General features: G+C 39.8%; 1 protein-coding gene across 1 annotated transcript in view; it reads right to left on the minus strand.

The window, feature by feature from the left end:
- Positions 1 to 786: 786 nt before the first annotated feature.
- LOC130884377 (serine/arginine-rich splicing factor 3-like) overlaps positions 787 to 15112 on the minus strand; it is a 183248-nt gene continuing 168922 nt past the window's right edge. Inside the window, exon 2 of the mRNA XM_057785464.1 lies at positions 787 to 1276. Coding sequence (XP_057641447.1) covers positions 787 to 1276 — 490 coding nt within the window. The remainder of the gene's footprint in view (positions 1277 to 15112) is intronic.

Raw genomic sequence — 15112 nt, forward strand, 5'->3', positions numbered from 1 at the left:
AGGTATTTCACAATATAGAAACAGAAGAGTCATTGCAAAATTCCTTTTATGAAGCTACAGTAACTCTGATTCCAAAACCACACAAAGACCCAACTAAGAAAGAGAATTACAGGTCAATCTCACTCATGAACATCGACGCAAAAATCCTCAACAAAATTCTGGCAAACCGAATCCAAGAACACATTAGAAAAATTATCCATTATGATCAAGTAGGCTTCATACAGAGATGCAGGGCTGGTTTAACATACGCAAATCTATCAATGTAATCCATCATATAAATAAACTGAAAGAAAAAACCATATGATCGTTTCATTAGATGCTGAAAAAGCATTTGACAAAATTCAACATCCCTTTATGATAAAAGTCTTGGAGAGATTAGGGATACAAGGGTCATACCTAAATTTAATTAAAGCTATATACAGCGAGCCGACAGCTAATATCAAATTAAATGGAGAGAAACTTAAAGCCATCCCACTAAAATCAGGAACACATCAAGGCTGTCCACTCTCTCCAAACCTCTTCAATATAGTTCTCAAAGTTTTAGCAATAGCAATAAGACAACATAAGGGGATAAAGGGGATTCAAATTGGAAAGGAAGAAGTTAAACTTGCATTATTTGCAGATGATATGATAGTGTACATGAGCGACCCCAAAAACTCCACCAAAGAACTCCTACAGCTGATAAACGCCTTTAGTAATGTGGCAGGATACAAGATCAACTCCAAAAAATCAGTCGCCCTCTTATACACAAAGGATATGGAAGCAGAGAGGGAAATAAGAGAATCATCACCTCCTTTCATTTGACCTAGATCGGCTACGAGACCTAGAGAAAGATCGAGACGGCTTGTGGTTTCTCTCACGAGACAGAGACCTCTCTCTTCTCCTATCTCTAGAAAGTGACCTGCTCCGGCTTCGAGAGAAGCTTCTCCTTCTTGGAGATCTTCGCCGAGGTGGAGGACTCCTCCTACGGTAATCATCTCGAGGGCGACGACCCCAAGAAGGAGGGGGGCCACGATTCCGACTTCTTTTCTCACCATTCGACAGCTCCACTCTTACTCGGCAGCCACATAGTGTTCTTCCATCTAGCTCTCGGACAGCGTCAGCAGCATCTCGGGGATCCTCAAATTCAATGAAAGCAAAGCCAGGAGGGTTTCGAGCAACCCACACACTTCGGAGCGGTCCATAATAGCCAAATGCCCGTTCTAATTCAGTCTTGTTCCCATTGTTAAAGGAAGTAGAAGACCAGTTTGCAAAAGAAGTGGTGTACAGGAAGTAACTTCATTTGACAGGAGTATGTACAGGAAATTCAAGTTTTGTTTGAGACTTCATAAGCTTGGTGCATTTTTAAGATGTTTTAGCTGTTCATGTTCCCTTAAGCAAGATTGAATTTGCTTTGAACTTTAGTTTTTCATAGACTGAAATAAACCTAGATCCTGCCCAGTTAAAGTGTGATGTACTAATGATAAACCACTGATGGAAATTGACAAAACTAGTTTATTAGCTGGATTACAGTCTGGAGCTGTGGGTGAAATGACAAGCAGTCTGTAAAAGCTGCTGTTAACACAAGTTAACAGGGAAAGGGTGGGAACTGCACTCTGAAGACTTTGAAAGCGGTTCCTCACTGATTGCCATCTATGGAGGAAGCTGTAACATTCTTTATTTGGAAATGGAAGACTAAGTTACCAGTTGGTTTAAGGGTACATTGTAGAGCTGAACCTTTGAGTTACTGTGCAAGATTTCTTTTTCATGCTGTCATTTGTAATATGTTTGTGAGAGTCCTTGGGATTAAAGTTTTGGTTACAAATTGTTAAAAAAAAAAAAAAAAAGAGAATCATCACCTTTCACGATAGCCACAAAAAGCATAAAATATCTTGGGGTAACTCTAACCAAGGAAGTGAAAGATCTATTTGACAAGAACTTTAAGGCATTGAAGAAAGAAATTGAAGAGGATACCAGAAAATGGAAGGATCTCCCTTGCTCTTGGATTGGGAGGATCAACATAGTAAAAATGGCAATTCTACCAAGGGCAATTTATAGATTCAATGCAATCCCCATTAAAATCCCATCAAAATTCTTCACAGATCTTGAAAGGACAATAATCAACTTCATATGGAGAAACAAAAAACCCAGGATAGCCAAAACAATCTTATACAATAAAGGAACTTCTGGAGGCATTACCATCCCTGACTTCAAACTCTATTACAGAGCTACAGTAATGAAAACAGCGTGGTACTGGCATAAAAACAGAGAAGTCGACCAAAGGAATCGTATAGAAGACCCGGATTTTAACCCACAAACCTATGAACAACTGATTTTCGGTAAAGGAGCTAAAAGTATACAATGGAAGAAAGAAAGCATCTTCAACAAATGGTGCTGGCACAATTGGATGTCAACCTGTAGAAGAATGAAAATAGACCCATATCTATCACCATGCACAAAACTCAAGTCCAAATGGATCAAAGACCTCAATATCAATCTGAACACACTGAACCTGATAGAAGAGAAAATGGGAAGTACCCTACAACATATGGGCACAGGAGATCGCTTCCTATGTATAACCCCAGCAGCACAGACATTAAGGGCTTCATTGAATAAATGGGACCTCCTGAAACTGAGAAGCTTCTGTAAAGCAAAGGACACTGTCATTAAGACAAAAGGCAGCCTACTGACTGGGAGAAGATCTTCACCAACCCCGCAACAGACAAAGGTCTGATCTCCAAAATATATAAAGAACTCAAGAAACTAGACTTTAAAAGGATAATTAACCCCATTAAAAAATGGGACACTGAACTGAACAGAGAATTCTCAACAGAAGAAGTTCAAATGGCCAAAAGATACTTAAGGTCATGCTCAACCTCCTTAGCGATCAGAGAAATGCAAATCAAAACAACTTTGAGATATCATCTTACACCTGTCAGAATGGCTAAAATCAAAAACACCAATGATAGCCTTTGCTGGAGAGGTTGTGGAGAAAGGGGTACCCTCATCCATTGCTGGTGGGACTGCAAACTTGTGCAACCACTTTGGAAATCAGTGTGGCGGTTTCTCAGAAAAATTGGGATCAACCTACCCCTGGACCCAGCAATACCACTATTGGGAATATACCCAAGAGATGCCCTATCATTTGACAAAAGCATTTGTTCAACTATGTTCATAGCAGCATTATTTGTAATAGCCAGAACCTGGAAGCAACCTAGATGCCCTTCAATGGAAGAATGGATGAAGAAAGTGTGGAATATATACACATTAGAGTACTACTCCGCGGTAAAAAAACAATGACTTCTCGAATTTTGCATGCAAATGGATGGAAATAGAAAATACGATCCTGAGTGAGGTAACCCAGACCCAAAAAGAAGATCATGGGATGTACTCACTCATAATTGGTTTCTAGCCATGGATAGGGGCCACTGAGTCTATAATTTGTGATCCTAAAGAAGCTAAACAAGAGGGTAAACCCAAGGAAAAACATATAGATATCCTCCCAGCTATGGGAAATAGACAAGATTGATGGGCAAAAAATTGGAATCTTGGGGGTGGGGTGGGATGGGGATGAGGGGTGATGGGGAGAGAAAAGTGTGAAGGAGAGGATGAGGGGAACTGGGGGAATCGGGGTGATTGGGGATAAAGGAAGGTTGGATAGGGGAGCAGGGAAACTCATACCTTAGTTAAGGGAGCCACCTAAGGGTTGGCAAGAGACTTGAACTTGGAATGGCTACCAGATGCCCAGGGCAATGTCCCCAGTTAGTTCATTGGGGCACCTGAGGATAGGGAACCTGAAATGAACCTATCCTATAGCCATACTGATGAATATCTTGCATATCGCCATAGAACCTTCATCTAGCGATGTATGGAGATAGAGACAGAGACCCACTCTGGAGCACCGGACTGAGCTCCCAAGGTTCTAATGAGGAGCAGAAGGAGAGAGAACATGAACAAGGAAGTCAGGACCATGAGGGGTGCACCCAACCACTGAGACAGTGGGGCCGATCTATTGGGAGCTCACCAAGGCCAGCTGGACTGCTACTGAAAAAACATGGGATAAAACCGGACTCTCTGAATGTGGCGGACAATGAGAGCTGATGAGAGGCCAAGGAGAATGGCATGGGAACTTTCATCTGGTGATGGATCGAGAGAGAGACAGATACCCAATTTGGAGCAAGGGTCTGAGCTCTTAAGGTCCAAATGAGGAGCAGAAGGAGGGAGAACATGAGCAAGGAAATCAGGACCACGAGGTGTGCACCCACCCACTGTGACAGTGGAACTGATCTATTGGGAGCTATCCAAGGCCAGCTGGACTGGGACTGAATAAGCATGGGTTGAAACTGGACTCTCTGAAGATGGCGGACAATGAAGGCTGATGAGAAGCCAAGGACAATGGCACTAGGTTTCGATCCTAATACATGAACTGGCTTTGTGGGAGCTTAGCCTGTTTGGATGCTCACCTTCCTGGACCTAGATAGAAGTGGGAGGACCTTGGTCTTCCTGTAGGGCAGGGAATTTGGACTGCTCTTCAGTATCGAGAGGGAGGGGGAATAGACTGGGGGGGAGGAGGAGTGGGGATAGGGGGAGGGGAGCGGGGGGAGGGGGCAATATGTGGGAGGAGGGGGAGGGAAATGGGAAACGGGGAGCAGTTGGAAATTTTAATTAAAAAAGAATAAAAAAAATGAGAAAAAAAAGAATCATCAACATAGTTTCATGTCATTAATTGTTATAAAATATATTCTTGACTTAAAAAAAAAGTATAAGAAGAGACTGCTCAAAAGTCTTCCTGATTCCAGTTTAAGTTATCCTGTGTTGTGGAGGAAAGAAGACAAGTATATGATCAATGGGTCCATGTATATACCTCAAGCTCTGAAAATAATTGCTTTGGAGAGAAATTCTGTATTGAGGTACAGTTTTATCTGGAATCCTAAAATGTGATATAAGTTTGCTGCATTGTTTTACAATTTGAAGTACAGAAGGTTGAGTACTGACTATGTACAAATGCAAGAAATACATTCACAGTCTAAATACCAGAGCTCACATTTGGTCTTTCAGTTGGCTTCAGTGCCTTCCTTGGATTCACCATGTTTTTTCTTTGTTGTTGTTGTTTTTGTTTGTTTGTTTGTTTTTTTGGTTATTGGTTTTTTTTGATTTTTTGAGCTTTTTTGGTTCCCGTCCTGGAACTAGCTCTTGTAGACCAGGCTGGCCTCGAACTCACAGAGATCCGCCTGCCTCTGCCTACCGAGTTGGTGATCTCAAATTGTGTTCACTGTTTTCCTTGCTGATACTATGTTATCTTCCCCCATCTCCAGCTTTTATATTTGTGCTACTGTCAAAGTTTACAGTGCTTTTTTGTAAAATAAAGATTATCTTTTTATAGAATAGAAGTGTCTTTAGTCCTATTATGAATAGTTATGCTAATAACTATTTTGATCACATTAGATTTGAAAATTTTTCAAAATTTTTAGCGGTTATTCAAATATCTGTACCCCTCTAAGATTATAGGACTTATGGTCTTGGATTATTATTTTAACTGATTCATATTTTCTATGTGTTATTAGATGAAGAACAATTGTGTGACAAACACTAAAAATTACAGTCAAATAAACTCATTAATAGAATAACTTACTTACAACATGAAACTTAAATACTACCAAAATTGCTTTGACATGAACTTGAATGTCTTTTCACATTATCATTACCCAAATTATTATCTATATTTTACATTATTGTTATGTGCTGAATTTTTCTTTTACCCCCTATACTATTTGATAGAAAAGTTGTATTGGATTACATAATATTGCCCAAAGAAAATGTTAACTAAGTAAAAAAAAAACAAACAATAATTCTACTCTTAAAGCACAGCATTTAAGAACATGTTCTCCCACTCTTTATATTCTAGTTTCTCACCTTATTATAAAGTGAGAAATTGGGCTAGCTAAGCTTATTTTTCTTTAGTACTGAAAGTACAGATGCACTTAAAAGAACCCATTGCTTAATATTTTGTCTATTAGTTCTGAAAAAGTTTATGAAATCTCAACACAACATTAAATGCAAACTAGGATAAATGACTTGTAGGCAGTAATTACATAATGCACAATAAAATGTGTTTGAGTTTTAAGTAGAAGTTTCTGGGCTCTTAGGGCCCATTTATTAACAAGTGAAGTTCAGAAAACTAAAGAAATAATAAATTATATTTTATGATCAAAATACATTATTATATTAAAAATAAACTTTGAAAATCAAAATGAACAAAACAAAGCTCCAAACGGTAGCACATTAATTGAATAACAGCTATTTCTATTTAATGTTATGTTTTGCTTATATAACCCTCAATAAAATCCACCAAATTAATAGTGTATTGTTGCCTAACAGTTATTTTCATGTATATAAAATAAGATTTACTTTAATTTCCCTTATTAATAACCTTTATAAACTTGATTCAGCATAGGTAATGATAAACAGACATGATTTATTTTGTTTCTCTAGTCATTGTTCTCTACTGATATGTTTCTAAACTGGCAGGCAGAAGTGCCTACTGCTTCTGTTAAGCTTACTGACTTACACAGAAGTTTTGCTCTCTCTCTCTCTCTCTCTCTCTCTCTCTCTCTCTCTCTCTCTCTCTCTCTGTGCCAGTTTCAAACTTCATTGAAAAAGTATTGCCCCCTTAGATACTGGGCATAATTCTAGATGAAGTCACTCTGGAAAATTAGAAAGAACATAATTTGTCATTATGGGTATATAGGAAGGTTTCAAAACTCTTCCAACTTGGAAGACATGCTCTAGGGATGTCCACTTACAGAAAAATAAACTAAATTACACTATTATCATCTTAAAATCAAAGACAAGGTACTTTATGATTTCTGACACCACATGACAGTTCTTACCTGGATGCTGATTGCCTCTTGCAAAAAATTCTGATTCTTTTTTTCTCTTTTTCTATATTAATTTATTTATTTATTAAAGATTTCTGTCTCTTCACCACCACCGCCTCCCATATCCCTCCCCGTCCCCCAATCAACTCCCCTTCTCTCATCAGCCCTAAGAGCAGTCAGGGTTCCCTGCCCTGTGGGGAGTCCATGGACCTCCCACCTCCTTCCAGGTCTATTAAGGTGAACATCCAAACAGCCTAGGCTTCCACAAAGCCAGTATGTGCAGGAGGATCAAAAAACAGTGCCATTGTTCTTGACTTCTCAGCAGTCCTCATTGTCCGCTATGTTCAGTGAGTCTGGTATTATCCTATGCTTTTTCAGACCCAGTCCAGCTGGCCTTGGTGAGTTCCCGAAAGAACATCCCCATTGTCTCAGTATGTGGGTGCACCCCTCATGGCCTTGAGTTCCTTGCTTGTGCTCTCTCTCCTTCTGCTCCTGGTTTGGACCTTGAGGTTGTAGTCTGGTGCTCCAATGTGGGACTCTGTCTCTGTCTCCTTTCATCGCCTGATGAAGGTTAATATCCAGGAGGATGTCTATATGTTTTTCTTTGGGTTCACCTTCTTATTTAGCTTCTCTAGGATCACGAATTATAGGTGCAATGTCCTTTATTTATGGCTAGAAACCAAATATGAGTGAGTACATCCCATGTTCCTCTTTTTGGGTTTGGCTTGCCTCACTCAGGATAGTGTTTTCTATTTCTGTCCATTTGCATGCAAAATTCGAGAAGTCATTGTTTTTTACTGCTGAGTAGTACTCTAATATGTATATATTCCATGCTTTCTTCATCCATTCTTCCATTGAAGGGCATCTAGGTTGTTTCCAGGTTCTGGCTATTACAAACAATGCTGCTATGAACATAGTTGAGCATATACTTTTGTTGTATGATAGGGCATCTCTTGGGTATATTCCCAAGAGTAGTATTGCTGGGTCCAGGGGTAGGTTGATCCCGAATTTCCCGAGAAACCGCCACACTGCTTTCCAAAGTGGTTGCACAAGTTTGCATTCCCACCAGCAATGGATGAGTGTACCCCTTTCTCCACAACCTCTCCAGCAAAGGCTATCATTGGTGTTTTTTATTTTAGCCATTCTGACAGGTGTAAGATGGTATCTTAAAGTTGTCTTGATTTGCATTTCCCTGATCGCTAAGGAAGTTGAGCATGACCTTAAGTGTCTTTTGGCCATTTAAACTTCTAATGTTGAGAATTCTATGTTTAGCTCCTTGCCCCATTTTATAATTGGGTTTTACAGTCTAGTTTCTTGAGTTCTTTATATATTTTGGAGATCAGACCTTTGTCAGTTGCGGGGTTGGTGAAGATCTTATCCCAGTCAGTGGGTTGCCTTTTTGTCTTAGTGATAGTGTCCTTTGCTTTACAGAAGCTTCTCAGTTTCAGGAGGTCCCATTTATTCAATGAGGCCCTTAATGTCTGTGCTGCTGGGGTTATACGTAGGAAGCGGTCTCCTGTGCCAATGTGTTGTAGAGTACTTCCCACTTTCTCTTCTATCAGGTTCAGTGTGTTCAGACTGATATTGAGGTCTTTAATCCATTTGGACTTGAGTTTTGTGCATGGTGATAGACATGGATCTATTTTCATTCTTCTACAGATTGACATCCAGTTTTGCCAGCACAATTTGTTGAAGATGCTCTCTTTTTTCCATTGTATACTTTTAGCTCCTTTATTGAAAATGAGGTGTTCATATGTTTGTGGCTTAAAGTCCAGGTCTTCTATTCGATTCCATTGGTCGACCTCTCTGTTTTTATGCCAATACCAAGCTGTTTTCAATACTGTAGCTCTGTAATAGAGTTTGAAGTCAGGGATGGTAATGCTTCCAGAAGATCCTTTATTGTATAAGATTGTTTTGGCTATCCTGGGTTTTTTGTTTTTCCATATAAAGTTGATTATTGTCTTCTCAAGGGCTGTGAAGAATTTTGATGGGATTTTGATGGGGATTGCATTGAATCTATACGTTGCTTTTGGTAGAATTGCCATTTTTACTGTGTTGATCCTCCCAATCCAAGAGCAAGGGACATCCTTCCATTTTCTGGTGTCCTCTTCAATTTCTTTTTTCAAAGACTTAAAGTTCTGATTCTTATGTCATTTAACAACTTGGGATTTTGCTTTGCGGGAATAAAAGAGAAAGTGCATCCCTTTTCGTTTTAACCCTACAGCAGCATATCTACATAATCACAGAGAAAAAGACTAAATGTTAAATCCCATATGCTTTTTACTTATGCCCAAAGCAAGAGATGTGTTTCTGCTAGTGAGGTACCAACACCCAGCACTCTACATCCTTCAGATCAGCAGCTCAAGCTGGGAACCAACCATCCACAGCTCCACCTGTGAGAGATTTTTAAGACATAGTTAATAAGAGTGAGATGATGTCCTTGTAAAGACAGACTTTCAGGATCATTTCATCTAACACAATCCTGGAGACAATGGTCAGGAAATATGCTTTATTTCTGCATCAGCCAGTAAGTTCCCAAACAGGTTCTGAATCTCAAATCCTAACTCTCCAGATGATTGAACTCAAGTTGTATTTTGCACTGTTTTTCCTGCTCTAAGAATCTGGCATGGACTCTTTCCTTTTGGCTGCCTAATTTCACACAGCCCACCAGTTATTTCAGGGGAAATTTTTTAACAAGTTACTGACATAAATGTTAATCTCAGAATCTGATTCCAAGGAAATTAAACTATTATAAACATAAGACAAATATGTGAAAATGTGTAATTAGCATAATAGTCTAGCACAAGTTCATTAAGTACCTATTTTCCTTGGCACTCCCAAGGTACAATATAACACATTTATGCTCTCATTGAATTTTCCTGGGGCTGTTGTCCGTATATCTCTCATGCACTTATTTTAAGTATATATAACCAAATATTTAAAACTTCAGGAATTTTACTAGTAAATTTTCCAACTTTCAACACCTTCACAGCTTCTCAAAGAGAAGCTGAACATCCTTGTTATAATGCACAACATGCTCTCAGTAAGCACTGGGATTAGAGTGTTTTCCATTCTTTCCCTAGTGTCACACGATGGTATTTTTATTATATATTATGAATATGCTTCCCCTTTTATCTGTCTTTCATGTAAATACAGCACAGCTGGTCACAATTTCTCCTATGTGAATAAAGAGTGCAAGAGTGGATTGTTAAGGAAACCATTTCCTTCTCTCTCGTCTGGTGGGTGATGACTCCACTTAAAAGAAGGCACAGGAGAGGAGAGAATTCAGTGGTGCTGGCCTGCATCCATATCGTCTGGACAATAGAGCTCTTTGATGTCTAGTACATTCTTAAACACCAAATTCAGCTTTCCATTCAATGGAAAAGCTATTTTACAGTACTTTTGATGTAATGAAATAACTAAACTAGACGTGGTTAATCACATCTCTGGTGATTATTATTTAAGCAAAGAAAAGCCATGTGGCTCTGAGAACAAAGGAAGAATTCCTAACAAGCATGCACAGAGCTGACTCATATGCCCTCACGTGACCCAGTTTTTACCATCCAGATCAACTGGCTACTCCATAACAGGAAAAACTGTCACTACTGTGTCCCTGATGATTGTGCATACCTGTCTGGGATTTTTACTGCTCATTCTGTGTTTTCTGATTTTGATCATGTCACCAAGATCAGCAATAAGTTTCGGGAATATAGCGAGTCTATGAATGAGTGCTCGTGCTTAGATGATTGGTTTGTTCCTTTTCATAATATAGATTTTTCCAATGATTTGGTTGATTTATGTTTACAAACTCTATACAGAGAGATTATTGCTGAAGGTTAGTCACATTGTAGGGAGCATGCTCCTGAAAGATTGTAGTGGGAGCTGCGGGCTGCGTTCCTGCCACCTAGCTTCCGGCCGCTTGGCTAGTTTATGCCGTGAAATAACAACACACAAACTGTATTCTTTTAAACACTGCTTGGCCCATTAGTTCCAGCCTCTTATTGGCTAATTCTCTTGATTGACCCATTTCTAATAATCTGTGTAGCACCACGAGCTGGTGGTTTACCAGGAAGATTCTTAACCTGTGTTTGCCTCGGAGAAGAGAATCATGGCAACTGACTTCCTCAGCTTCTTTCTCCCAGCATTCTGTTCTGTCTACTCTGCCTACTTAATTTTCTGTCCTATTAAAGGGCTAAGGCAGTTTCTTTATTTAACCAATGAAATTAACTCCTCCATCATTTCCCTTTTTTCTGTTTAAACAAAAAAGAAAGGCTTTCACTTTAACATAGTAAGATTACATATAACAAAACAGTTATCAAACAAGAATTACAGTTACAATCTTTATATCTATTTTATCCTTTATCATAACTAAGGAAAACTATAATTATAACTAACCATTCTTCAACTCCATCAAAGACTCCAGAAGGATATAATATTACCTAAGCAACCAAGAAGTCCAAAACTCTAGAAATGACAGAGACATCTCGCTGCCTGGACAGTCACCCAAAGTTCCTCTGTACCATTGGGGCATCCATCTTCGGTCTTCAGGCCCATAGTATCCAGCAGACATTTCCGTGAAGCAGGAAAATTCCAAAGACAGTTCAGTCACTTTCTGCTGTGTCCTGCAGAATGTCTCGCAGACTCTTTCATGAGTCAGGAACCCCGAAAGATCATCTCACCTTTAGGCAAGTTCAGCAGTCCTCTTTCTGCGGGTTCTTTGTTTCCAGTTCATGCATCAATCCAGGCAAAAGCAGTTTCATGCCCAAATGGCTAACCAACTCCATAAGGAGCCTCTTCGATGCCCATCTTCCTCTTGAAGTAGATTGGTGCTGCCAGGAGCAGACGTGTCTCATTGTCATGAAAGGTCCTAAGTTATTAAAACATTTAAATGCCATATTCTGCAGTCTTTGAAAGATATGAAGAATGCCTATCTAACTGAAATATATCTCTCTATATAAATTACTACAGAGTGGCACCCAACGTGCTAATGAACTTCATGTAAAACCTGAGAGGGCTTAAAAAGGAGAGAGAGAATTTAAGACAGCTTTTTGCTATTTGTGGGTGGCTTGCTGCAAAGAAATTGTCCTGACTCAGCAGCAGGAAAAACCTGGCCTTTTAAAAATGCCAGCCTTCTGGGCTGTGGCACCATTGCGATCTCTGTCTGGCTCCTGCAGGAGACAGAGCTTTTTTTTTTTTTTGAAAAAAATTTTTTCCCACTTCCTCCTCGCCTCCCATTTCCCTCCCCCTCCTCCCTCCCCTCTCCCCCTCTCCCCACTCCTCTTCTCCTCCCTCTCCAGTCCCAAGAGCAGTCAGGGTTCCCTGCCCTGTGGAAAGTCCAAGGTCCACCCCCTCCATCCAGTTCTAGGAAGGTGACCATTCAAACTGTCTAGGCTCCCACAAAGCCAGAACATGAAGTAGGATCAAAACCCTGTGCCATTCTCCTTGGCCTCTCGTCAGCTCTCATTGTCTGCCATGTTCAGAAAGTCCGGTTTTATCCCATGCTTTTTCAGTCACAGTCCAGCTGGCCTTGGTGAGCTCCCAATAGATAGGCCCCACTGTCTCAGTGGGTGGGTGCACCCCTCATGGTCCTGACTTCCTTGTTCATGTTCTCCCTCCTTCTGCTCCTCATTATAACCTTGGGAGCTCAGTCCGGTGCTCCAGTGTGGGTCTCTGTCTCTATCTCCATCCATCGCTAGATGAAGGTTCTATGGCGATATGCAAGATATTCATCAGTATGATTATAGGATAGGTTCATTTCAGGTTCCCTATCCTCAGGTGCCCCAATGAACTAACTGGGGACATTGCCCTGGGCATCTGGTAGCCATTCCAAGTTCAAGTCTCTTGCCAACCCTTAGGTGGCTCCCTTAACTAAGGTATGAGTTTCCCTGCTCCCCTATCCCACCTTCCTTTATCCCCAATCACCCTGATTCCCCCAGTTCCCCTCATCCTCTCCTTCACACTTTTCTCTCCCCATCACCCCTCATCCCCATCCCACCCCACCCCCAAGATTCCAATTTTTTGCCCATCAGTCATGTCTATTTCCCATAGCTGGGAGGATATCTATATGTTTTTCCTTGGGTTTACCCTCTTGTTTAGCTTCTTTAGGATCACAAATTATAGACTCAGTGGCCCCTATCCATGGCTAGAAACCAATTATGAGTGAGTACATCCCATGATCATCTTTTTGGGTCTGGGTTACCTCACTCAGGATCGTATTTTCTATTTCCATCCATTTGCATGCAAAATTCGAGAAGTCATTGTTTTTATTACCGCGGAGTAGTACTCTAATGTGTATATATTCCACACTTTCTTTATCCATTCTTCCATTGAAGGACATCTAGGTTGCTTCCAGGTTCTGGCTATTACAAATAATGCTGCTATGAACATAGTTGAACAAATGCTTTTGTCATATGATAGGGCATCTCTTGGGTATATTCCCAATAGTGGTATTGCTGGGTCCAGGGGTAGGTTGATCCCAATTTTTCTGAGAAACCGCCACACTGCTTTCCAAAGTGGTTGAACAAGTTTGCAGTCCCACCAGCAATGGATGAGTGTACCCCTTTCTCCACAACTTCTCCAGCAAAGGCTATCCTTGGTGTTTTTGATTTTAGCCATTCTGACAGGTGTAAGATGATATCTCAAAGTTGTTTTGATTTGCATTTATCTGATTGCTAAGGAGGTTGAGATTGGCCATTTGAACTTCTTCTGTTGAGAATTCTCTGTTCAGTTCAGTGCCCCATTTTTTAATTGGGTTAATTATCATTTTAAGGTCTAGTTTCTTGAGTTCTTTATATATTTTGGAGATCAGACCTTTGTCTGTTGCGGGGTTGGTGAAGATCTTCTCCCAGTCAGTAGGCTGACAGAGCTTTTAAATGGAGCATTTGGAGTAAAGTGCTATGACTTGCTTGATGGCAATGTGGACTGCTGTGTGCCTGGAACTGTGAGTGGCTCAGGGACACCAAATGGCTCTGATGCAGGAGAGGCGCAGCTCTGTCATGCTTAACTGTGCTGGTCTCAGGCAATAATTACCATAATAATAGCACAGTTAAGGTTTAGACTGGGTAGGATACAGGCAGTACTGTATTACTTGTACATGATGCAACTTAAGTTTTTAAGAAGTGCTTAACATTTTAAGAAATGCTCCTGGATAGTAAAAAAATTACAGATTCACAATAAAACAGATTCAGACATAAAAGACCACAGTGTTGGATGAGTGTATGTAGGACTTGAGAGAGAGAAGAAAAAAATATAGAGAATAAAGTTAATGGTTTAAAAAAAAGGGTAAAGTCTTTAAAGAGACAGAGTACAGATAGTTATAGATTAAAAGAAATAAAGAAAAATAAGCCATGTAAAAATACAAAATTCACAGAGAGTCTGGATTATGTACATTGTGTTTTCTTTAAAATTTTTGACTGTAAAGGAGCTAAGTGCAGAGAGACATTTCATTATATGGGCTGCCAAGCTAAACCAGAATGGATATAAGGGTATTATGATTTCAGAATATGGGTCTAAGGATATGATGCTTTGGAGAGGGTCTTCTTTTGTTTTCACAGAGGATGAGACTCTGTGGATTGTGTCTATCCCAATATGATATGATAGATCACGTCCTCCTGAAAGGTTACTGTAAACACCCTCAAAAAATTGCTTCAGTCAACTGCCCACTGAGATGAACCTGACACAAAGGTTATACCATGAAAGACCTGAATAACAGTGCCCCCATTCAGTAGGAAGCAGTTTGGAAAGAAAAACCTGCCCCCATATTTCCAAATATTGTTTATAAATGTTCTTTTACATTTAAAGGGGGATATGATATAGATATGAATAATTTGCATTGGTATGATTTTAAGGTCAATTTTGTTATAAGTATATGTTTTTCTGATCTTTATTAAGGTATTGTGATTGTGTAGTTCATTTAAAAATGTAATGTATAATTGGAAAATATAGGTTGTTCATGGATAATCATCTATAATAGTCAAATTTGTAGTCATGTTAGTTAGATTTTCTAGATATATAGAGATATATTTCAGTTAGATAGGCATTCTTCATATCTTTCAAAGACTGCAGAATATGGCATTTAAATGTTTTAATAACTTAGGACCTTTCATGACAATGAGACACGTCTGCTCCTGGCAGCACCAATCTACTTCAAGAGGAAGATGGGCATCGAAGAGGCTCCTTATGGAGTTGGTTAGCCATTTGGGCATGAAACTGCTTTTGCCTGGATTGATGCATGAACTGGAAACAAAGAACCCGCA

This window comes from Chionomys nivalis, chromosome 11 (genome assembly GCF_950005125.1).
Source record: "Chionomys nivalis chromosome 11, mChiNiv1.1, whole genome shotgun sequence".
Taxonomy (NCBI): Eukaryota; Metazoa; Chordata; class Mammalia; order Rodentia; family Cricetidae; genus Chionomys; species Chionomys nivalis.